A 25,183-nucleotide genomic window follows, 5' to 3' on the forward strand; every position below is an offset into this window, starting at 1 on the left:
GAGGAAGAGGAGAGATGCCTTCAGGCGCTGGCTGGAAGCTGAGCACCTTTGCAGGGCTCATAAAAAAAACCCCAATCTTCTGCTGCAGCAGCAGAACTGTGCTGTGCTTGCCCTGTTGGCCTTCGCCTCCTCCTGTACCCACCTTCTCCCTCCAGCAAGAGACCAAAAGCCAGCGCCACCTTTTCAAAGGCGCTCTCTTACTCTTCCCCGGCCAGCTGGTGCTCCCCCAAGGTTCTAGCCAAGAAGGAGGCACAAGGCTGGCCCAACAGCGAGTATCGGCATTCCTCCAGCGCACTGCTGCTTCTCGCTTCGTCTCTCCTTGCCTTCAACAAGGACACCATCGCTGAAGCCTGCAACACGCAGGGTTACCGCAGCAGAGACCACCAGAAGCAGCCCATTGCCACAAGGACGTTCCACCAGGGTGAGGAAGGCACCTTGGTATGGAAGCAGAAGGCTCCTACAATCCCTTGCAGTCTTTTTTTACCCAGCAAAAAGTTAGTGTAGAGACACTGGCAGCAAGGGACTGGTTGGAAGCATGGAGCAGACACGGAATTTTCCCCAAATTTATTCAGTGTCACGGTTCTTGCCCTACCTCCAGCTTCTGAAGGCAAACAGATGGGTCTAATCCATCAAAACAGTACAACAATATTTATAAGAAGGCGTTCCGAATCATCTTCCAATATATAAAATAAACTTCACGTATAGTCCCCACCTTTATACAAAAAAAAAAAAGTAGCTTTTTCTTTTTTTTTTCCCCCTTAGAAAAATATTTGTCATCAGCAGGTTACAGACAATCAGCTGCAACGAGGAGGTCCAGCGAGTGGTTTTCACCGTGGAGTGGTTGGGAGTGCGACGGAATGATGGTGTTTGTCCATTTTTTAGAGAACCCAGAACAACAGCCCAGCAGTACAACTGTAAGTCTCTCTTTCTCCGACGAACTCACCGCATATCTCGTAAGATGTTCCTGAAGTTTTCCAGTTCTCTAACACTTGTTGAAATCCTGCATTGCAAGGAAAGCAGAAGGGAAACATTAGAGCAGCGTGTGCATCGCATCTTATTTCAAACTTGAGAGAAAGGGACGGCGATCGAGCAAAGCTTCCAGGAGCTCTTGGGAAGAGAGAATTTAGAATTTCAGCTAAATTAGGTTCTGGGTACGACCAGGCCCTTCGCTAATTTCACAGCCTCTTTTTTAAAGCAAACACTGAGAAACACAGTGGAACAGGATATTACAGAGAGCTCAGCGGTGATCAGACAAACCCATTAACTAGAGGTCAAGAAACAGACCATAATATTACCAGACGGGCAGGCAGGTCACAAGAGTCTCCTTGCAATAGAAGCTTGTTTCTTCTGAAGGGTTTAGTGTTGTTTTGAACGACCTACCTCATTTTTCTTGCTGAGTGCATTCCACCCCTGGAGCCTCAGCAGCAGTGAGGATGCCAGATCAGGCTCTGAGGATACAGCTCGTGAGGGCCTCCCGTGAAGAAGGGATCTGCCCTTCCTGGTCAGGACAAGCCTCGGCTTTAAGGAGGTTCTGAATAACCCAAATCGCTTTTGAACAACAAGCAAAAGGTGAAGGTCTGTTTTAAAAGGCTCTTCTAATCCAGGTAGGTGGACCCCACCTGGAGTATACTGCGTCCAGCTCTGGGGCCACCAACAGGAGGAGGACACGGAGCTGTTGGAGCGGGGCCAGAGGAGGCCCCGGAGATGCTGGGAGGGCTGGAGCCCCTCTGCTGTGAGGACAGGCTGAGAGAGCTGGGGGGGATCAGCCTAGAGAAGAGAAGGCTCCGGGGAGACCTTCCAGCCCCTGCCAGGCCCTAAAGGGGCTCCAGGAAAGCTGGGGAGGGACTCTGGATCAGGGAGGGGAGCCATGGGATGAGGGGGAATGGTTTTAAACTGACAGAGGGGAGATTTAGATGAGATTTGAGGACGAAATTGCCCAGAGAAGCTGTGGCTGCCCCATCCCTGGCGGGGTTCAAGGCCAGGTTGGACGGGGCTTGGAGCAACCTGGGCTGGTGGGAGGTGTCCCTGCCCAGGGCAGGGGGTGGCACTGGATGACCTTTAAGGTCCCTTCCAACCCAAACCATTCCATGGTTCTACAACATGAGGCTGGAGTCTGAAGAATAGCTGCCTGGCCCCAGTGGTTTCCCACAGCAGGGGACTTCCAGGGTAGAGTTTTAGCCGGGCAGCAGAGGGGGAAGGGAAGAAAGAAAAAGGCTCTCTGCCTGCCAGCCCTCAGCTTCCTCTGAACACAGATGTTCAGAGGGTCTGTGAGTCTCCTCCATGCTGTTCCCAAATGCCGTGTTGACAGGGCAATAGAAAGGCAGAAGGAAGCCCAGCTCCTCTGGTGCAATCGGAATGTGGCAGCTGCGCTCAGGAGGGGAGCACCACAGCATCCCTGGGGAAGAGGATTTCTGGGGTTTCTGATGCACATGAGGGTCTCCCCATCGCTGGCTGTTCACTCACAGAAGGTGCAGTCAGTAACTTTGAAGAGAGGCAGAGCAGGACCCCGAGCTTTAGCATTGGCAGCAATGCCGCCTGAAGAAGCCTTTGAAAAACCTGTTTGCCAGAAACTCCAGGTCTGTCAACACCACGGAGCCGTCATGTATAACCAGAGTGTCTTGCAATCTCCTCTCCCTCCCAAAGGCCTCGTTACCCTCCTTTACTGCCAAAAACTCCTCATCCGGCTCTCCACAAGGGCTGGACTGATGGATTCCTAAGTGCAACCATTGCAAACGGAGCTGGGAAAGAACTGGTGGAAGCGAGATGCCTGAAGGAAAGCTCCAAAGCGAGCATAGAGCAAGAACAGCAACCCTTGTCTGGGGACAACATGCTCCGAGGGCAGAGTCATGCAGTTTCTTAAAAACTACCAAATCCTTTGTATCTTAATACAAATGCTTCCTTGAATCCCTTACAGAAATGTAGAGTATAAAGGAGTTTGGTTTTTTTTTTTTTTTAAATTGTTCCAACTGTTGCACTCCATATTAACAGCATCTGATATTGGAGAGCTTCTTTATGAGACAGTGTGATCAGAGTGGGAGTTAACGCCAATATTGCTGATGAGAACGGACTGCTTAGGCTTAAATGGGATGTAACACAGCAGCTTGCGCAAAAGCAGAAGAAAAAAGAGTCTCATACTAACCTTCCAAAAGCATTAAATAAGGCAACAATTTCTTGTCTGGTCAGCTGGAATCCATAGGATGGGCCGCTTTCAGGTATCTTTTCTATCAGGTTTTCGGAAAAGAGGATCTTCAGCGCTGTACCCAAGCCCTGCGTCTGTGCGTGACAAACGAGATCACTTAACAGCAGGGAGACATCCAGGGCCTGACACACAAGTTTAACTTTACTTTTTTCCTTTGTCTTTGCAAGGATTCCTGTTAACATCATCTTAACGGAGCGAGACTTGGCTTTCACTTAACACACCTCAGAGCAGGGAGCTGAACAGAGCCAGGATGCTTTTATTTATTCAGCGTCGCTGTGACAGCAGAGCTTCCCAGCAGAGGCTTCCTGTCTCACTCTGACCGCATGTAAAAGCCAGCGCAGATCTCGCCGAACCCCCGGTTTTACAGCACCCTCTGCCTCGCTTGCTCTGCGTCCCCCACTCCTCTCCTGGGGAGCAGCCGTAGCAGCTTAACCCAGTTTTCAACTGCAAAAGCAGCTTCTGCCAGGCCTGGCAAGCTGGAATCAGCACACCGCTTCCCACTGACTGGACTGGGAAACGACTCCAGCAGCCCCGAGCTCTATCTAGGAGCTGACTTGTACCTAAAAACCGCATCTGCGCGCCAGAGTCCCGCCAGATGAGGTGCTTCCAGACACCTCCCCAGCTGCTGACAAAGCTTACCTGCAACTTCCCCCACAGGCGACATTTGAAGCAGCCAACGCAGTCCATTATCTTAGAAATATTCTTAAAGTGTAGCCTAAATTCCTCCTAGGGGAAAAAGGCATTCAAGCTGATCATGCTTACACACTAATTAGAACCTCTTCCATGTGTTAATCCAAACCCCATAATGGATTAATCCTGGACGTCAGGCTAAATTCAGTGGGACCGAGTTAGGGAAATGCTTCCTGAAGTGGGGTCCTCGGCAGCAATCCCCCTCTCTCCTTAAGAGAAGGTCTGTAGGTACCCCCAAGTATCCAAACCATTCAGAAAAGTAAAATCAATTGGAAATACCCAATCCAGTACCTCACGTGTACTGGGGTCCCTTTCAGATGTAGAATTATCCCAGACGCACACCTCAAAACACCCTTTTGGGTAGCAAGTGCCCCAAAGGGAAGGGCTGGCCAATTACCTTTAGTTTGGCGGCTTCTTTTTTATTCCCTGCAAAGAATGAGTTTTCATCGAAATGCAGTGGGAAAGACCTGAAACAGAAGGAAAAGAGTTTTATCCCTCCACAGCTTGTTTGTACGGCTGGAGTCCAGATCCACAGAAGCATCTAGTCAGGTGTGCAAATGAAACTGATGGGTGTCAGACACTGGACATCTCTAGATGTATTTTAAGTCCAGCTCTTTGTTTCATAAATCTCTTGGAGGCTTTCAATTTTACCTTGTGTCTCACCTTGGAGACGTTTTCAGCAATTGCTCTACGGTTTCTAAGCAATCGTAGTCTGTTTTCTAACAGACGTAAGTGCCGAAGGCATGGGAGTGCGACAAGATAAATTCAAACATTGATCGCATTTCCATCTGGTTCCGGTATCTTCCATTCCTCTTATTCCAAACTCTGTCCAACAGCCCAAACCTCTGTTACCGACATGCTTAGGCCTTTTTTTCTAGTCAAAAACACGAAGCCAGGGCTGGTATTCCACAGATGAGTCAAAGAGGTAGCCAATTTCAGGGCTGACGCATAGGCGGTTATTAAATTCAACTCTGCTAAATCAAACCGGCAGCCTAGACTATTAAACCGTGGGCTTAATTACCCTGTTTTGCAGTTTGACTACAGATACCAACGTCCTCCCAGCAATGCTACCCCTACTGCACAAATCACACTATCCCGCTACAAGAAAGAACCCCCAAACCTGCCTTTCTGGGTGCTTTAAGTGAAAAGTTAAGCACGCTCAGAGATGCCAAGGTGGAAAGAGCCATTCTCCCCGGGTACCGAATGCAATTACTTGGCCAGACGGAGAATTTCCAGCAACAGGTTTTTCACTTCCACGTCCTGACTTTTATTCCCCGTGTAGAGCTGGAAACCCGGGCGCTCGAAGAAGGGCAGGACTTTGGATAAGGCCCGCAGCTCGATCAGGTAGAGAAAATACAGGTTCTTGAGTCTTCTGGGCCCTTCCCCTCTGGTGAGGACTTCATCAAATCTCTGCTGGAACTCGGTAACATTGGGGCCCCATTTCTTCTCGGACCAAGTATCTGAGAGAGCCAAAAAAAAAGAAGCCAGAACAATGACGTGAGGTGGATGGGCATAGTTCTGGTTCTCCTCCTCCCGCCGTCCCAGGCTAACCGGCGAAATGTAACTCTACCCAGGGAGATCCAACCTTTGCAGTAGTCGCAGCCCTTTCACTAACCGCAAATCGTTCCAGAGTCAAGAAAAGCATGTTTTTAACCAACCTCAGACCCCAATAGATGCAGAACTCCTGCGGAGCTTTGTCAGTTGGATTAAAACACAGGCTGCATCCCCAGCAGCGTGGCCAGCAGGTCGAGGGAGTGATTCTACCCCGCTGCTCCCCTCTGGTGAGACCCCACCTGGAGTACTGCGTCCAGCTTTGGAGTGCTCAGCACAAGAAGGACACAGACCTGTTGGAACAGGTCCAGAGGCGGCCACAAAGATGCTCTAGGCTGAGGTGGGCTCTCTGCAAGGTGATCATGGCGCCTGCAGATGGGAATCCCTGCATGGAGCCAAGCTGAGCCAAGGAAGACCTTCTCAGAGCAGAGATCATCTGTAGCCTTTCACCAACAGAAGCTGTCCCTTTCTACACAAGCCAAGCAAAGACGCACACTCGGCTGTCTGTGGCCAACCTTATTTTCCTAATCCTCTCTGCAGACTCCCAACTCATCTCTTGCCTTTGATGTTTCCCTGTTATTCTCCCAACTCTAACGTAGCCTAACTCACGCCAAGGTGAGGCCTACATGGGCTGTAGAGACTTAAATATAATTACTTAGTTAAATCTAAATTACTTATCCAAATTCCAACAGCCGTCTCTAAATCTGTACTTGATTTTTGTAAGCTTTAGCAGAATACGGGTAGTAGGCTTGGTCTGCAGGTACCGCTCTAAACTACCATGACTAAATCCTTCAGGAAGCCCATCAGAAACCTGCATCCCGCGCCGCAGGAGCGGTGTGCCACAGCCCTTGGCCAGGCGAGACATGCGAATCGTGTTTTCACATCGATTTTCAACCCCAGGGTTGAAATGTAGATTCTTCAGGTAGCTATTTCTGGACAAAGGAAACACAAGCAGCATATGGAAACAGATCAAGGGCCTTGGGAAAGCCCAGCCAAGTCTCAGGCTTTCACAGTCTAGGTGAGATTATTGCTAAACTGAACGGCGTAAAAATGGGCTAGGGAGGGAGGGCCTCCATACGCAGTTAGAAACCCACTCCAAAATAACCTTGGAGGAAGAACAGAAGGAATACGTGCTGGAAGTCTTGGTACAGAGCACAGTACAGCCATTTTTAGACCTGAAGGCATGTGGTCACTGCATTCCTGATTCTGTCACACAACCTGCGTGCCGAGGGAGGGAAGGGAAGAGCCCAGAAGTTGGCCTGAACCTTGCTGGAACGGGCTCCAGCTAGCATTTACCGGAGCCACAGAAATGCCAATTTAGGATTGACGCGGGACAGCCGAGGCAGAAAGTAGCATTTACCTTGTAAAAGGTACCGGGCGCTCAAGTGGATGTTGATGCTTGCATGGAGACCAGAAATGAGTTTGTAGAAAGCTCGTTTCTCTACACAGACACCTGAAAAGAAACGGACACTTCAAAATACTGAAAGCATACGTTGAGTTTTCCTCTCCTAGAAATCAAATCCCACTCGAGTGTGGCCAGTAACTCCCACCCGCTCCCTGGCCGTTTTGCGTTCATCCCAGGAAGAGCGACCAAGTTGAGGGCAAGGATTACCTTTCAGCCACTTGTAGAACATATGCCCTGGGAACAAAAAAAGAAAACAAGCGCATCAGTTTGAGACGCCTCACAGCAGCAGGAGGGCTTTAGCACGCTGCGTCATGGTTTTTGGCCCCTTCTTTGGCCACATCTTTCAGAGTACAAGGTGATACAGGAGTGAGACAGGGCAGTACCTTCCCCTCTGCAGCACGGGAGGGCTGTTGCCTGATGCCCTGAAACCACCCCTGAGACCAGCCCTGGAGGACCTCTGGACCTTCCGGAGGTCCAATCCTAAATCTGGACCACTCCGGTTGGCAGAAGCTGGGAGGGGAGCGTTGGAAAAGTATGAAAATAGTTTTCCTCCCCGCTCTTCCGACTGATGCTTCTATAACGCAGCGTGGCAGCAGCTAAATGTGGTCCTTCCCACCCATCTCAGCAAGGGCTGGTGGGGTAGAAGCGCCGCAGAATGGCAAAGCATAAGGGGAAACAAGGTCCATGGATCACTTTTCTCTTCTGGCCAGGGTGGGGAGACAGGTATTTTCATTAAAAATACAATAAAACAGTACAACCAAGTGTGTGCAGCCACACAAGCCTGTGTTTCACCTACTACATGCTTGAAAGTAACGTGGAGAACATAAATTTGGAGATAATTTGGAGACAAAGACATGCCATATAGACAGGCCCGGGGCTGCAGAGGGTGAAGAGCTCCAGGGCACGGCCCTTCCCAGATGTTCCCCCTGCAGAGCCTAAGGGATTTGGGCGCCCACCTCCTGCCAGCTGTCAGAGGCTGTTGGGACTACGAGTCTTCTCAATGTTCCAGCCGGAAAGCTGCTTTCTCAGCAATAACAAGCGCTGAAAAAAACCCCCCACAACCCAAGTCCTGTTCCTAAAGGCTTATGACACTTCCGTGACTACCTTCAAACAGGACTTGTACTCTTAAAAAAACCCGCCAGTGCTTTTTAAGACCTCCATACAAGGATGGGCTGGCCTGGGGGACAGGGAGCTCAGAGGGGCCTCTCCACAGGGTCACAAACACAAGAGAATTTCAAAGACAACTTCTGATTTTGCCCGAATAATGCTTTTGCCAACCAGGTGCATTAACTAACGGTACAGCTCCTGACGGCGTCATAAAGAAGCCACGTTTGTGTCCGTTATCAGTAAAAACAAACAGAGCGCCACTCACCTCCATCGTCTCCTGATGAAAAAATAAAAAAAGCACGGATGGTGGAGGGAGAGAAAAAGAGATAAAAATTACACATGACCAAAATTAAACTCCAAAGCACAAGCGTTAAGATCACTCTGTTAATCTGCTCTGACAAGAGAATGAGCCTCTCCGGGGAGGTTCAGAAATGCTCCGAACACAGAAAAAACCATCTCTAACTCCAGCAGTGGCCATACCAGATGAGCAATTGCTCCCGAATAACCTGACCAACAAAGGAAGGATCAATATTGGCAAAGGAAGTGAAACCACTACACATTTGAAGCAGAAAAGGGACACAAATGGGTACCTCTGCCAGAGATCTCCTGTATGACCTCCGACGGGATACTCAAAAGTCCCTCCCTGCTTCCTGCAGTTTATTAGTTGCTTGCAACAACTCTTGGAGATATCAGGTCAGATCCTCTGTTTTCCTGTCCTCCTGCTTCCTCGTCTGCAAAACGGCAGTCCTTCCCTCTCCCCTCAACGTACCTGGGCTATTTCATTCTGATCTTGCCCTAAATAACAGACGCGGTCAAGGGAAGGACTGATATTTTAAAGGACATTGTACATTTCCTTCAGCGGTGCTGCTCCTGAAGAGCCGCTCCTTTGCACGGGGTCAAGGGAGGAGGGAAACACCTACAGAGTTTAGGGAAAATCCAGAGACCACCCTGAGGGTGCTGCTGGAGCCATGTTCGGGTCCAACAAACAGGGAGCGAGACTGATGATGTTCTAGATGTCTGGGCATGATGGGGCATCAGGAGACATGGGGTCTCTTAGAAAGAAGCTCTTATGTTTCCCAAACCCTTCATTTACACATTTAGCCTTAGCCTCTAGGGCAGAATTTCTCTTACTGGATGGTTTCCACAGAGAATCCCAGCCAGGTTCTCATTTCAGACCATCACAGATGGCTTGGCGTTCCCAAGTACAGAAACCAGGGACCCAGGAAGAGCTCAGAGTTCAGTCCTGCTCCCAGTCCCTCCAAAGCTCACGTTTCTTCCAGGAGTGGAGGATCAGCCTTTCTTTCTCCACGATGGATGCTACGAAGCCACACCTCCAGGTGCCCTTGTGTTGGCCCTAAAATTCTACCCTTGATCAAGAGCTACGACATATTTCTCATTCAGCAGGAGAAGTATCTCAGAGAGCATTTACTGTTCCTGGAGTTAGGATCAGTACACTACTAAACCACGTAGGGAGATAAATAAATGACTCACCTCTACCAGATGCCAAAGGTCTTTTTACATTGTGAGGCCTAAGAGGAAAAAAATAATAATCATTTAAATAAGATATGTAAATAAGTGACTATCTCCTTGCTGTGCAGAAACACAGCACAGCAGAAGTAGTTACTTCTCTGCAGTCAAACAGCCTAAGGAGATCCAAGAAACCATTCTATGCTTAAGCTTTGCTCAGACAGGAAAAGGATGGAGCAAAATGTGGCTTTCTCTGCGTTTTTGGGTTTTTAGAAAGAACAACTACGAAAACTCAAGTGTCGACACAGGTGCTAGTGGACATTATCCCACGGCCTTGGTGCAACACGATACACTAGTACAAATGGGAAGGAAATCACCAGAGACATCATAGCAGGCAAGACTACAGACCAGTGCCCACCAGTACTGTGCACCAGCCCCAGGGGTACCCACAGCAGAGCTCAAATCGGCAGAGACTGGGGAGAGAGCTCACCTCACCTCTGCAATGGCCAGGGAGGACAGGACCGTGCCCCCAGGACCACACCACACAGGAGATGTGTCCCCCGACCAGGCTGCTGTCTCACCAGGCTGCAGGGCTTGTATCGGGAGCCCACACCAGGTCCAAAGAATGGCCCAGGGAGGCTCAAGGGGCAGCCACATGGCTTGTCCCCTCCTCTGATAGGCCACACTGCACAAGCATTGCAGCACAGACAGGAGGATCACAGAATCACAGAATGGGTTGGGTTGGAAGGGACCTTAAAGGTCATCCAGTTCCACCCCCCTGCCCTGGGCAGGGACACCTCCCACCAGACCAGGTTGCTCCAAGCCCCGTCCAGCCTGGCCTTGAACACCTCCAGGGATGGGGCAGCCACAGCTTCTCTGGGCAAATCCCCAAAGGATGGGGAATAACGGAGCAGTTTAAGCACATGCAGCCTCTCTGCAAAAATCAGCACCTGCAGCTTGTGCAAGCTGTCTCCCAAAGCACCTACTTGAAGCAGTTCTCTTCATAAATACTGTTCCAGATCTTCCAGGCATCTGGTCCTTTGTAGCCAGTATAGCGTTCAGGATTCAGGAGTAAATCCACGTACTCTGCGTCGGGAGAATAGATATCTGCGAAGCAGAGTGCTGGGTCAGTGCCAAACACTTCTGAAGGAAAACGCCACCTTCCAAGCCTGATCCAGCCACCCCTTCGCACCCTGAACACTCCCGCCAGCGGGGAGAGCAGCTCATCCCTCCCCAGAGAGGCACGTATACAGTGTCTGTTTCTCATCCACCCACTGCAGCGGGGCAAAGCTCTCTGGCCTTCAGAGCTATCGCAGCACAAGGCCACCGATGGCAAAGCAAACTCTGAGCCTGCTCCATCCAAGTTGCTAAACGTGGCAAGACCCTGACCAGCAGCGAAGCTTTCTCAAAAATATTTACATCATCTTATTTTCAAAATACTGAGAGCAGGAGCGGGGCGGAAAAGAGAAGAAATGCTACGCGTGCTCCAGGCTTGCTGAAATATCACACATTGGCCTGAAAGCTCTGCAGAGGTGCTTAAAATCCCATGAGAAGACTTGTCAGATCAAACAGGTCCCTGTACCATCAGCTTCGCAGAAGCTGTCTGAAGAGTCATCGTGCCGCGTCCACTGCAGCACTGCCTGCTGGGTTTCCTCGCTGCAAAGAAAGTGGAAAAAGACCATCAGCAAGAGCACCAATACCAGGGTTCCTTCCAGACAAGTACGGCTTGTGGAAAAAGCAGCCAAACCTCAAAGAGCCATCAACAGCTCCAAGTCTCTTGGCTTCTTCACACTCTTCAGCAAGGCTATTGGCTTCTTCCGAATACTGGGTTGAAAAGCAAAGGGGCGGGGAGAGAGGAGGATTAAAAAGCAGTTTTTCTGCTGTTAGAATTCCGCCTTTAATGCGCTAACCAGTTTAAGCATCAGAAAGACTTTCATGATTCATCCCACCCTGTATTTCCACAGGATGTCTGCAGTTATTCAGAGGCTTATGCAATTGTGCTGATTGTGGCCGGGCCTCACAGCAGCCCCTGGCACTGCTGTAGGAGCATTTCGCTCTTGGAGAAGTCTCCTCTATGTTAGTGGAAGGGAATATCTGAGTTCAGGACAACCACCTCAGGGACTCTACAGCATGCCAAACGCTGGAGAGGGTAAGAATTTAGCCACAAAGTGCATTCCAACAAATACTGCCCTTAAAGCAGCTTTTATCAGCTGCAGTGACACAAAACTTGCCCTATAAAGCAGCGTCATTTTGCGCTCACGGGCACACCTACCTTGTAACTTCCAGACCGGATTCCATCAGGGACTTTGTCCTGAAAGACAAAATTGGGCACATGCTACACACGAGGCTGCTGTGGCCTTCCAGCTTCATCTTTGAGAAAGGTGAGGGAGGTTACCACAGTTTCTAGGAGTTAGAAAGTAATCAAAGCACTCGGCTTAGCTTACAACACGTCCAATTTCTGGCTCCTCCACAGACTAAGGTTAAGCAATATTCTTGGTGTTTTATTTTGATTTTTCGCAAGACTCTAATTTTCAAAAGGTCAGCAGCCTTCCGCGGGTGCTACATCAGGTTATGTTTTGCTTACCCAAGCGTGAAGGTTGAGGAAGCCAATATAAACTTCAGAGGAGCCGGAGTTGCCTCCGGCCAGCCGATGTCTGGCATCGGTCCCTTCCAACCCCAACCATCCTATGATTCTGCGATCCTGTCTCCCGGCGATGCCAGCGCTCCTGGCAGGAGCCCAGGCACCTCTTTTCAGATATTGCGTCTCCCAGCCCCTGATATACATCATTCAAAAAACTTCCCTTTTGCCGCTCCACCATGTAACGTGAGGCCGGCCAGCCCCACACAACCCAAGCAGGACGCGCAAGATGATCAGGCCCTAAATTCTCCTCAACTTCCATCTCCTCCATCAGTAGGAAGGCAATAAAACCACTTCCACGCTGCTGGAGCAAATACTGTGATGGCGAGCAGCACAGGAAGAGAAAAATTAAGCAATGAATAAGAGCTATTTTTGTTGCTTTCAGAATGAAGTGGACCCAAATCCAAGTAATTAAAACCAGCAGTGACACAGACAGTTCTTAAAATAAGAACAACTTCTAGCTACTACTAACGTAATTGTAATACTACTCCTTTGCGTTGGTCACGCTCATTACCAAAAACATCCTTTTTAAGAAAAAAAAAAAAAAAAAAAAAGGTATTTAAACATAATTTTGGGTCCATATTAGGTGCTTTTTGAAGACTGGGGAAGCAAAGGACACTTGTTTGAGAGGTAGGGCGGTTGCTGAGAAGAAGCATCAGCACACGCCGACCACAACGCCAGGCTGGGTGGCATCGTCACCACCTCTGTCAGCCCAGCAACCAAGTTCTGATTCACTCACTTTCTCTTCAGCCAGACACCTGCAGTCAAGAGGTCTTCTTTTAGCTCAGTGAACAAACCCCTTTTGTCCAGGATACAGGGACAAGAGCTTTTGCTTTTGTACCGGGAAACAGAGGACTCGGAAAGAGCCATTTCACATGAAGAGAAAGGGGCCAGTCAAATTTGTCAGCCAAAGCTGCAAATCACAGCCTAGCTCATGGGCCAACAGGGTGAATATTCTGGGAATTAACACAAGAGGTACTTCTTGTAACAACAGTAGATTTGCCCAAAACCCATCTCACTAATACCAAAAGTAAAAGAGGGACCAGGAAAAGTCTTTGGCTGTTCATGGAGGGCCAGCTATTAAAAGCCCAGCCTTTCTTTAAACTTTTAGAATTTAGCATTTTGGTCTTTCTCATAGATACCAGTATTACTACACCTAAGAAAGCTCCAAAGCCACAGTTTTGCTATAGTTACAATAATGAAAAGAGTAAATCATCTGCCTGCTTCTTCCTCTTAGTTTGCAAAAGCCGAATATAGAAAAGCGGTAAAAGAACGGATTTGATACTTACGGATGGGCAGGGCTTTACGGCACAGTCTCTTATTCCACAGTGACTGTTGTGGTTCCAAAAAGGACAAGGTTTCTTTAGGTTTACCTACAAATAACATATTATCCTATTACACGTTTCCTCCGTGCAACCAAGCCAACCTTCCACACCACGGTTCACCGACACACACATCTTCAGTGTCTTAGTGCAAGACTTTGAATCATAAAATGTGTTGGGTTGGAAGGGACCTATAAAGGTCACCTAGTCCAACCCCCCTGCAGTAAGCAGGGACATCTTCAACTAGATCAGACTTCAGATAACGAAACTCAGAGCAAGGTTCTTCTCACGCTTTCACACACAGACATCTCCATCCATGCTTCAGTCAGGCCAAACTTAATATTTCTGTTAAAAATCCCAACACTGGAAGGGGAAAGGTCATTAACAAATCCTAGTCTTTCTGTTCTGTGAGTTGGTATCAAGTATCGTTCTTCCAAAACAATTAACATTTAACAAGATTTTGTGCGTTTGGTAGAGAAGGGACAGGGAAAAGCAGCTCTACCCCAGTGATTTTATATATGGCCCCGTTCAAGTTTGCAGTGCAGTGGTCGGGAACTTTTAAAATTGTTCTTACAGAAGAATGAATACTTATTTTGTCTGTGGAAACAATCAGGCAACAGTCGCTGTTCAATATCTGTATTCGACAGGTAAAACACCGCCCCATAACCCAAGCTCGCTCAAACAAACCCCACATTTAGTCATATACATGCAGTCTCCCTGCAGAACGCAGCTAATACCGATGGTCTGGCAGTCATCAGTTCACCCGACGGTTGGGTAACTAAATCAGGCTTCCCGTGTCGATGGGGAGACACTAAGAACACCCTTGTGATGCAATGTAGATGCCCAGTCATCACCAGTTTGGAGCCCCAGCTCAACAAAATAAAAGTAATTTCATTGCATAAGTTCTTAAGAGGAAAGAATGCATACGAAAATATTAGGAAATTAAGCATTTCTTTACCAAAAGGGTGGTCAAACATAGGAACGGTGGCGTTCCTGGAGTGGTGGCCCATGCTGCAAGCCCATCAGTGTTTGAGAGGCACGTGGACAATTTTTTCAATAATTTGCTTTAACTTTTGGTCAGCCCTGAAGCAGTCAGGCAGTTGGGCCAGATGATCATTGTAGGTTCCTTCCAACTGGAACTATTCTATTCTCTGTCTTTAAAAACATGCAATTTATTTTAGAAGCATGTTGTATACCACATTAAGCTTCTCCTCACAGCAGAAGAGTCACACTTACTGACCGCGTTGTTAAAAATCAGTATTAAAATGGGGGTACCTGATTTTAAAAAGACCAGCAATAACTTCAAGGAAGATTTTTTTTTTTTTTTAAATAAGCAGCAGCAGCATACAGAACTAATGCAATAATACAATTCTTGCATGAGAAAATTACCTTGTAATATCTAAAATAGTCACTTTCCAGAAGCTCATTCAGTCTAGGAAAAAGCTTGTAGTTGTTGAAGGCATCAATGGTTTCTACATCACAGGTGCAGTCATCTAAATGACCCGTAACCTGTTGGATAAAAAAATAAAAATAAATAAAAAAACCGAAACCAAATATGAACAATTTAGCCAGTACTTTTTAACACTGACTATAAAACAATTCACAGTTTTCTTTCCTTTTACTGACTAGTTCAGTCTAACCAGAATTGAACAACATTAAACCTGGCTCTGGTGAATTAGCAGAGAATTTCGTTTGATGCACCCATTGGGATGCATCCTGCACTTGTTGCTTGGGGACAGGCAGCTTTATTTGGGAACACTTTTCCTCTAACACACACTGATACATTAGAATTCACTGATGTCGGAGTAACAGGCATCAGACGCATGCTTCCATCTCTAAAAAGCAGAGATGACAGACAGGTTCAAGGAGACGGTGTCACACACACACACAGACAAAATCCACACAGCTCTTATCCACGCATCAGACAGTTACAGAGACCACGGATGTTTCTGCCGGGGCCAAATCCAGCAAGACGTGGGATATCGGCAGCTGGAAGAGCTGTGACTCCACGCGTGGCCAGCTCAGGCTCCCATTTGTCACCCCGGCAGGATGGCACAGGGGTGAGAGCTGGCGTTTGCAGAAGGGACCAGGCAGGCAGCAATAACGCCACCAAAAATGACAGCGCCCAAAGAAAATCCTTGTTGTTAACCGAGGGCGCTGCAGCCATTTGTTTGATTTCATCGGAATCACAGCAACTGCACCGGCCTCCCTCCTCGCCTCGGAGAGCCATTTGGCAAGGAAACATTTGTTCTAAATCTGATGTGGAAAGCCAGTACCTCTTGCATCATCCTGAACAACTCAACAAGCCATGTGCAAGCCCTGAAGAAAAAAAAAAAAAAAAAAAAAGAACGTAGCACAAATTCAGCTCTGGCTTTCTGACACGTAGATTACCGTCTGGATGACAAAGTTGCCCAACGCAGAAGGAGTTTTGCTTCCCCCACACCCCCTGACGAGCGCTTTGGGAAATCACCCCGGCCAAAATCAAGCATTACAACTCATTCACTCTTAACAGCACGCCAGGGATTTTTCCTGGATGTTAATGTAGCAATAGAAGACATGGCAAGCTGCCATTCCCCAGGACCAGATAAATTCAGGGGTTTAAGACCAAGGAAGTTGTTTTATGTAAGTATTGTTGATTTAGGAGGCAAAGAATGGGACATTTGACACAGCCTGCAATAAGAAATGCTCTTGCCACTTCTGTCCCAGAAAGCCTACAAAATCCTGGTAGCAGAGAGCACAGAAATGATGTACCTCGCACTGCACCATTCTGGGGGGGAGGGGGGATGTCCAGTCTCTACCTTCTCTCCTACTCCGCTCTGTGAGACCCCCTGCAGTGCTGCCTCCAGCGCTGGGGCACCAACAGCAGAAGGACACGGAGCTGTTGGAGCGGGGGCCAGAGGAGGCCCCGGAGATACTGGGAGGGCTGGAGCCCCTCTGCTGTGAGGACAGGCTGAGAGAGCTGGGGGGGTTCAGCCTGGAGAAGAGAAGGCTCCGCGGAGACCTTCCAGCCCCTTCCAGTCCCTAAAGGGGCTCCAGGAAAGCTGGGGAGGGACTCTGGATCAGGGAGGGGAGCCATGGGATGAGGGGGAATGGTTTTAAACTGAAAGAGGGGAGATTCAGACGAGATCTGAGGAAGAAATTCTTGGCTGTGAGGGTGGTGAGCCCCTGGCCCAGGTTGCCCAGAGAAGCTGTGGCTGCCCCATCCCTGGAGGTGTTCAAGGCCAGGCTGGACGGGGCTTTGAGTGACCTGGTCTGGTGGGAGGTGTCCCTGCCAGGGCAGGGGGTTGGAACTAGATGAGCTTTAAGGTCCCTTCCAACCCAAACTATTCTACGATTCTATGAACAAAGCAAGCTGGAAGCAGCAACAAGCAGAACAAGCCTGGAAACACTGGGACAGGCAACTCCCGTGAGGTGTGACAGGGTGCACTGCCCAGCAATGGCACAAAAGCTCCCCAGGGGAGGCCAGGAACAAACAGGAAAATGGGGGATGCACAAGACCTAAGGCGGCGCTGGATTGTATTTAAGGGGCTTATTATTTTTTATTATATTATTATATACAGACAGAAAAGAAAGAGCCACGTGAGGTACATGAGCCACCTGCCTTGACGCATTTCCGGAGAGCCCTCAGATAACTCAGTAAGAGCTATACATCAACTTCAATAAAACCATTATAATTACTACTGTAGAAACGAAGCTCCCTGCCCTCCTTCCAAGAAGGAAGGCAGAAATGGAGCACTTGCCTTCCAAGCACAGTCACACAAAACAGGGAACGGGGGAAGAAAAATACCCTGGATTAAGCACAGAGTACCTCAAAGGCAAGTGCAAGTTTCCTCCTGAAACCCTGGAGAGGGGGAAGGAATCCAGGCTCTAGATCCAGATTGCACCATATCAGGAATTAGTAATTGTGGAAACAGCTTTTTTTTTTTTTCCAAAAGGGCTTTGATATTTTGGACTCAGCCAATACTGATCTACTGGGGAGCAAAGGGAAATCTATTAAAGCTTCTCAGAATGTCCTACTCCACTTGAGCACATAGTTTTTTTGTTGAGACACCTTCTTTGGAGGCTCGCTACCATTTCTCGTGGTCATGCTGAAGCCCGCCGCCTCATCCTCACACATGTACTGTATTCCATTGTACATTTTGCATGGTAATGAAGATTAACAGCATAGCAATTAAGCTTTCCACTAACCTGAATCACCCCTGTAAAAAACAACCGCAATTTGCTAATCCAGTTACACAATTTAAAACTGTTTCAAAATTTAAAAGAAAAACAACAAACCAACCGCAACCAAAAAAAAAACAAAACCAAGCAACCACATATTTTATTTCCTGGAAACTTGGCATCCTTCGAGGAAGGCAGCTTATAGATTGGGTCTACAAGTGGCTGGCAAAAAGATTTGTGGATAACCTTCAGCTGCTCTCTGTATCCACACTACACAAATGTGTCACTCCAAAGGAATGACACCCCTGGAAGGGGTAACATCGGAGCATGCAGCAAGCCCTCAACCAAAATAACATGCACCATTTCCACCAGGCCTGTCTTTGCTATGTCTAGTGACCGATTCAAGCCAGAACCAACCTGGCAAAACTATTATCATCCTGCAAATAATCCAGGGTGAAGGCTCTGCAGATGCTCCCACAACATTCAAGAGTAGGTGAAGGTCACGCTTTGGAGATCTCTAAATATCCACTGCTCAGTTTAGAAGACCACAAATGGGAAGATCAGCCACAATGGCACCAAGAACATGTCTGCAGGGGTAGCACAGGCAAAGGGGAAGGCTCAAGTTCTGCCCAAATCAGAGGGAAAACTCCTTCCTCCAAGGATTTCAGTCAGACTGTGCAGAAATGGGCAATTTCACGGAATCACGGAATTTCCCTAGTGGGCACATGGCCAATGAGGTATTGCTGGTCAGATGACCTTCCTGCTCTGCCTCCTAAGCCACTGGGCTGCTGTGAAAGAAAGCCTGGTGACATCGCCTCTGTGTGGCCAACCCACCAAACTCCACAGCCAAAGGAGTTCAGAAGACAGCATCAAGAGCCAAGTCTCTTCAGAGACCAAGATGAAAGCTCCAGTGATGCCACCACCAGACAGCATTGACCCACTTTGAGACACAGGGAAGTATGAGACCACCTGGCAGGGCACGTTCCCTCTTGCTCTATGACCACCTGCCACCCCAGTACCTGTTTCTTCCAGCTCTGTATGCAGCCACTCACTTGTTTTGGACTCCAGTTCCTGCTGTCAGTGCAGTTGAGCTACAGCACATGCCAAAGATGCCCTGCAACACTTTCTCCCCACCTCCCTAAAATATTTTACCGACACCTTCAGCCCTGTAATAATCAGAACAGCTGTTCAAGATGAAGCATAAACTCATCCAGTCCCAAACATGTGCCATGTGCCTGCTGGCACCTGTGAAGCAGGAGCAGAGCAGCAACGCTCCACCCCACAGAGGTGTGGGAGCCTGGCAGGAGACCAACGGGCAGGGCTTGGGTTTGCCCGGTGGGAAGAGATGCATCGGAGCCGCCAGGACAGACGTGACACAAGTGGCTCCGGCTGCTGAGCAAGCACCGAGGAAGGCGGTCGGCCCCACAATAGCCGCTCTCAATCCCTTAACACCGATGTACCCGCCTTGTGTGCGTAACACAGGTTGAAACACCACCACACGTGGATTTGGCATAATCCTTGGGTTTGGCCTTCGCTTCATCTTGTTCTATCTCCATCCCAGGCTCCTGCCAGCCTGCTCACTCCTGTACTGCTGGTCTGTCTCTCCACACCTCTTTCTCCTTCCCCCAGGCTCCCAGAAATGTCCCCTGGGCAGTGTATTTAGGCATTTCTTCTCTGGCTATGGGCTCCATCCCAGACCCATACACCATCTTCTGCACAGGCGGGCAGGAAAGAAGGAAAACTCTTTTCTGCATTTCCCACTTGCAGCTACAACAGGGCACAGGAAAGGGAATACTACAGGGGCTGAGGATGTGCTTTTAGCCTGTACCAACTTCACTGGCAGCTGCCTGCGCTGGTAGACAAGCCACACCACTGCCGGGCTGATGGAAAGCTGATGCATTCCCTGCTGCCCCAGCAGAGGTTTCCTTGCAGTTGCCCTGCAGAAGCGATTTGTGACTCTGCCTGTGGCACTCAGTCCAACCAGGTCTCCCTTTCATCCTTGCCAGGGCACTCAGAGCAAGCAGCTGGCAGCCAGGTGAGGACAGTCATGACCAGCACAGAATCATGGAATGGTTAGAGTTGGAAGGGACCTTAAAGATCATTCAGTTCCCACCCCCTGCCCTGGGCAGGGACATGTCCCACCAGACCAGGTCACTCAAAGCCCCGTCCAGCCTGGCCTTGAACACCTCCAGGGCTGGGGCAGCCACAGCTTCTCTGGGCAACCTGGGCCAGGGGTTCACCACCCTCACAGCCAAGAATTTCTTCCTCAGATCTCATCTAAATCTCCCCTCTTCCAGTTTAAAACCGTGCCCCCTCGTCCCATGGCTCCCCTCCCTGATCCAGAGTCCCTCCCCATCTTCCCTGGAGCCCCTTTAGGGACTGGAAGGGGCTGGAAGGTCTCCCCGGAGCCTTCTCTTCTGGTGGCTGAACCCCCGCAACTCTCTCAGCATTCCCTCATAGAAGAGGTGCTCCAGCCCTCGGATCTTCGGCCCTGGAAGCAGCATATGCTGGCCCAGGCGCTCTTCCCCCTCTTCTTTTCCCCAGAAAACAAGGACTGAGGCTTCTGGAGCTTACATAGAAGCAAACCTCACATGGGAGCCTGAGGATGAAGTTAAACTGTAGAGGCTGAAGAGCTGTCAGATGGCACCTCCAAGCATCTGCTAGCAAAGAAGGCTCTCCAGCTGTTCTGCACTTGGAGGCTACCTCTCAGCCACCCCACAGGGAACTGTGGTACTGTGCTAGGTATGAATTCCTGCCCTGGAGGCTGTTGAGTGAACACCAGTTCAACAGGAACACAAGAGTGGCTCGAAAGCCACTCCCAGTGCCCAGGCTTCCCCCCTAATGACAGCGTACTGACCACAAAAATGCCCTCGAAGGCAACCAGCCCTCTATCAGACCAGAAACCTAGTCAAAATCCCAGTCTGCCAAACACCTGCAGCCCATGAGCTTAATGCAGCTACATCGCTCTGTAAACACTGAATGAGCAATAATTACCAGGAATACGGAGAATTGATTGATGGCTGACTAAAGCGTTGGTGCAAACAGGAATATCTGGGTGGGGGACAAGCCGTCTGTAAAGTTTGAGGGAACTCCGATAGCGAAATGTCATTCAGCACCAATGAGACAGATTGGAAAGCAAGAAACAGTATGTGAAACTTAAGTGGTTTTAGTAACAGATGGACGTTTCTACTAAGAGTTTCGAGACTGGTTAGCAACCTTTCTACGTAAATGAAGAGCTAAAATAATAGTCGTAAAAAGCAGGTGAGGCATTGCTCTTAGTTGTACGGACAAGACACGAGCACAACGCCCATTCCAGAATTATGGCCAGCTTATGTCAGCATTTGGAATATCGCTACAGCAGCCGCTCTCAAAAGAGGCCCTTGTCAACTGTCCCAACACGGGCTGACGGACAAGTCAAAGCTCTTCCATTCACCCTACGCCAGGGCTTCTTCACCCAACAAGGCCATGAGACAGCAACAGATGGTTCACAGGAGGAAACCAAAAGCTATACCCAGGCCTTCGCGTATATTAACAAAGAAGGGTAAAACACACCATTAAAGGCTTGCCCTGTATTTCATTTGGTGGTAAATAAAGACCACCAGACCAGTTCTGCACAAGATTATCAGCAGATTAATTTTTACAAAAAGATGAGGCAGCCCTCAGGGGTGTTTTTAAGAGGTGAAGTGGTTGGTAAGGCTGAGAAACGCTGCCCTACATAACATGCTTGCCCAAAGGCAGTAAGGTCTGGAAAAATCCTGAGCACTTGTACTGAAAACTAAACTAAAGCACACGCTACTCCATAAACAAGAAATGCCTTGCAATAAACCAGCAGTGTATGAAGTACAACGCCAGTTCCTCTGACCCAAGGGAAAAAATCTGCAAGCCATTCCTATGCCAGTTCATGCAGTGGATTGGGCTTGGTACCCCACACCACCCTCCTGACTCAGACATTGATCCTTAGGAGACAAACTTTATTGCTAACCAGGAAGCGTACAAGCAAAAACCCTATAGAGATACAGAATCAAAACCCGTGCTTTTCCATTCTTTATCAGCGTAGCTTGTATCTACCATTTCCACATGAAACTGAAGCATCAAGAGCCACCCAGAAGGCAAAGCCAAAGCCAAGTGCATAACCGCGTTTGCTTTCCTTCTCCATTCTCAATTTCTGACTTGCATTTAAGCACTACAATTTTAATACAGAAAAGTAGGCTTTACAATAGCTTCCCTTTTCAAAAGGCAACAGAAACTACGCCCCAAATACACTTTATTGTCTTCATTCCTTGATGTTGCAAATATGCTCGAGCAAAGTGTTAAAGGCCAGGCTGGATGGGGCTTTGGGCAAACTAGTCTAGTGGGAGGTGTCCCTGCCCAGGGCAGGGGGGTTGGAATGAGATTCTTTAAGGTCTCTTCCAACTCAAACCGTCCTATGATTCTAAAGCTAAAGTCAAAAGGAAGCTGCATGGCGACCATTCCCCCAAATCCAGCTGCTTAGTCCAATCTCAAGGTTGACTATACCCGGCTCTCTCATTGCTGCACATCAACAGAAGGTGCACCAAGCATCAGGCAGTAACACGCTCATCACCAAGGGGAATTAACCCTGGAAGAGCTTTAACAAGCGGGGCAACCCCATTCACCCCTGGACGTGGTGGGGTATCAGGTGCCCGCTGCAGCCACGCTCTCTCCTGGACAGCAGAGCCGGGAAGAAGAGCAAGGCAGAGCTGGCAGGAAGAGGGGATGAGACAGCTCCCAGACATTAGAGCAACACGCATCCCCAAAACATCCGTCGAGAGGCTCCTGGGTGGGTAGGGTAGAAAAGCTCCCCCAGCTGAAACACCTTCCCTGCTAGGGGCAAGGAGAGAACACAGTTAAGATGACAAGGAAGAGGGCAAGGGGCTGCTCAGCAGGCAAAATCATAGAATTGTCTAGGTAGCAAGGAACCTTTAAGATTACTGAGTCCAACCATCAACCCAACACTACCAAACCCACCACTACCCCATGTCCCTCAGCACCACGTCTGCCTGGCTTTTAAATACCTCCAGGGATGGCGACTCCACCACTTCCCTGGGCAGCCTGTTCCAATGCTTGACAACCCTTTCAGTGAAGGAAATTTTTCCTAATATCCAATCTAAACCTCCCCTGGCGCAACTTGAGGCTGTTTCCTCTTGTCCTGCCACCTGTTACTAGGGAGAAGAGACCGACCCCCCCCCCGGCTACATCCTCCTTTCAGGGAGTTGTAGAAGGCGAGAAGGTCTCCCGGTTTCAAGGCCAGGCTGGACAGGGCTTGGAGCAACCTGGTCCAGTGAGAGGTGTCCCTGCCCAGGGCAGGGGTTGGAATGAGATGCTCTTTAAGGTTCCTTTCAACACAAACCATTCCATGATTCTATGATTCCGCTCAGCCTCCTTCTCTCCAGGCTAAACCACCCCAGCTCCCTCAGCCGCTCCGAATCCCTTTCCCCCAAGCACCTCCGATGCCCGGCGGGACACAGGGACACCAGGGTCCCGTCCCGTCCCCCGGCCGAGCCCACCTGGCAGAAGCACCGCCGCTCCGCCGCGCCCGGCTGCCCGCGGGCCACCACCGGCAGCAAGAAGGTGGCGAGCACCGGCAACAGTAGCCCACTGCTCGCCGCCATCTCTCCGCGCCAGCCCAGCCGCCACCGCCGGCGGAAGAAGCGGGCCGTCCCCGGGCCGCCCCCGCCCCGCCCCGCCGCGGGGCGCGGCCGCAGCCGGCTACGGGCCGCCCCGCACGCAGCCCGGAACGGGCCGGCCCGGCCCTTAACCCCTGAGCGGCTACCGGCCAGCGCCGGGAACCCGCCCAGTTCGGGGAATGGAACTCGTAATTCGGCTGTGAATAATCGAGGGGCTTGTCTGCTTCCTTGACAGCCTCAAAGCTCCTGAAATGCTGTTGTAGAGTCATAGAATCATGGAATGGTTTGGGTTGGAAGGGGCCTTAAAGCTCATCCAGTTCCACCCCCTGCCCTGGGCAGGGACACCTCCCACCAGCCCAGGTTGCTCCAAGCCCCGTCCAGCCTGGCCTTGAACACCTCCAGGGATGGGGCAGCCACAGCTTCTCTGGGCAACCTGGGCCAGGGGCTCACCACCCTCACAGCCAAGAATTTCTTCCTCAGATCTCATCTAATTCTTCCCTCTTTCACCTTAAAACAGTTTCCCCTCGTCCCATGGCTCCCCTCCCTGATCCAGAGTCCCTCCCCATCTTCCCTGGAGCCCCTTTAGGGACTGGAAGGGGCTCCAAGGTCTCCCCGGAGCCTTCTCTTCTCCAGGCTGAACCCCCCCAGCTCTCTCAGCCTGTCCTCACAGCAGAGGGGCTCCAGCCCTCCCAGTATCTCCGGGGCCTCCTCTGGCCCCGCTCCAACAGCTCCGTGTCCTTCTGCTGTTGGTGCCCCAGTGCTGGAGGCAGCACTGCAGGGGGGTGTCACAGAGGGGAGCAGAGGGGCAGAATCCCCTGCCTTGCCCTGCTGCCCACGCTGCTGGGGATGCAGCCCACGGCAAGGACAGAGGAGAAGCTTTCATCCCAAACACTTCACTGGCACCTTTCTCCTTTGATTATTTGAATTTTGATCATTCTATCCTGTCTGGCAAATCAAGCTCTGTTTGAGTAGCCCCTAAGCTTAATTAACTTGCCTTTTGCAGCAGGCTCTAGTGGAGGATCACACTGTGTTTCCTTCCCTTGCGATACTGAAATTTGGGAAAGGCCATATGCGTGTCTCCTTACCAGCAGGAACCTTCTCCCTGGCGCTGACCTTAGTTTTCAATGGTTTAAACTGTTTGAACTTTCTTCCTTTACCCTCACTCAGTGAAAACGTCCTTTTCAGTGACTGTTGTGTCAGCTACAAGAGCTGATGAAATTCAGGCTCTCAAAGTGTGCCCAGATATTGCATTCCTTAGTGGTCACTTTTAGACTTTATCCGACGTTTACAGCAAGAGAGTCAGAATCTTGGCTTAGCCGGTCAGTCTATCCTCATTTCCCCTTTTCTTTCCTATTTCTCACCAAAATATTCCCCGATCCCAGATGACACAAAATTTAAAACTCTTGAAACGTTGTGCATACTGAAATTTTTTACTAGAAAAACTGTGATTATTTCAGCTCGCAGTTAAAGTTTTTATTGTATATGCGAAGAGCTTACAGAGGCAGCCTGTGTGTACCCGGAGGCGACCAGAACGCCTTTCTGGGCCTTCCAAGCTGAATCTTAACTTGATTGAGGCTCATGTAAGACTGGGTATGAAACATGAATTGTTGATCCTTGGATTTCCAGATGCAGTTTGATGTCCTGACGCAGTTGGTATGCTATCAGTGTAGATCATACACTTTGTATGGTTGTCTATAGCTTTGTTTTTTTAAGTTTCGCTCTCCTCCTGCCTTCAGACAAGCGTGCAAATGTCTCTGTAGGAATGCATTCTGCCCTAAGTTACTCCAGGAATGGGTTTGGTGGACTTGGCAGTGTTAGGTTTTCAGTTGGACTTGATGATCGTAAAGGTCTTTTCCAACCTAAATTATTGCATGGTTCTAACCCCGTGGGAGCCACCTCTGAACAGGAAACCCTGGTGCCATGACTGAGGAGAGGAGCCCTTGGGGGGCTCCTAAGACAGCTCGGTCTGGCTGTTCCTTGTGCCAGACACAGTGGTGC

At 49.5% G+C, this 25,183-nt stretch overlaps 1 protein-coding gene across 2 annotated transcripts; it reads right to left on the bottom strand.

Moving 5' to 3' along the window:
* Positions 1-555: 555 nt before the first annotated feature.
* ERO1A (endoplasmic reticulum oxidoreductase 1 alpha) lies at positions 556-23,213 on the bottom strand. Of its 2 annotated transcripts, XM_054200508.1 has the most exons (16): positions 23,066-23,213; positions 14,769-14,888; positions 13,347-13,430; positions 11,692-11,730; positions 11,167-11,243; positions 11,002-11,075; positions 10,406-10,526; positions 9,444-9,481; positions 8,218-8,229; positions 7,053-7,079; positions 6,801-6,893; positions 5,103-5,349; positions 4,287-4,356; positions 3,839-3,925; positions 3,140-3,273; positions 556-1,000 (listed from the first exon to the last, which is right to left on the bottom strand). In XM_054200508.1, exons 1-16 carry the CDS (start codon positions 23,168-23,170, stop codon positions 940-942), a joined length of 1,389 nt encoding a protein of 462 aa, XP_054056483.1. In that variant the 5' UTR covers positions 23,171-23,213; the 3' UTR covers positions 556-939. The 2 variants fall into 2 exon arrangements, with proteins under 2 accessions (XP_054056483.1, XP_054056484.1); XM_054200509.1 differs by lacking the exon at positions 8,218-8,229.
* Between the last annotated feature and the right edge of the window lie 1,970 nt (positions 23,214-25,183).

This window comes from Rissa tridactyla, chromosome 4, assembly GCF_028500815.1.
Source record: "Rissa tridactyla isolate bRisTri1 chromosome 4, bRisTri1.patW.cur.20221130, whole genome shotgun sequence".
In the NCBI taxonomy this organism is placed as follows: domain Eukaryota; kingdom Metazoa; phylum Chordata; class Aves; order Charadriiformes; family Laridae; genus Rissa; species Rissa tridactyla.

Bases quoted from the DNA above. Each gene is read 5' to 3' on its own strand.
- ERO1A (XM_054200508.1), bottom strand. From the start codon at position 23,170: ATGGCGGCGAGCAGTGGGCTACTGTTGCCGGTGCTCGCCACCTTCTTG. The intron at 14,889-23,065 runs GTGGGCTCGGCC...TTTATCCAACAG, and splicing joins AGCGGCGGTGCTTCTGCCAG to GTTACGGGTCATTTAGATGA. The intron at 4,357-5,102 runs GTAATTGCATTC...CTTCTGTTTCAG, and splicing joins GAAATTCTCCGTCTGGCCAA to GTCTTTCCCACTGCATTTCG.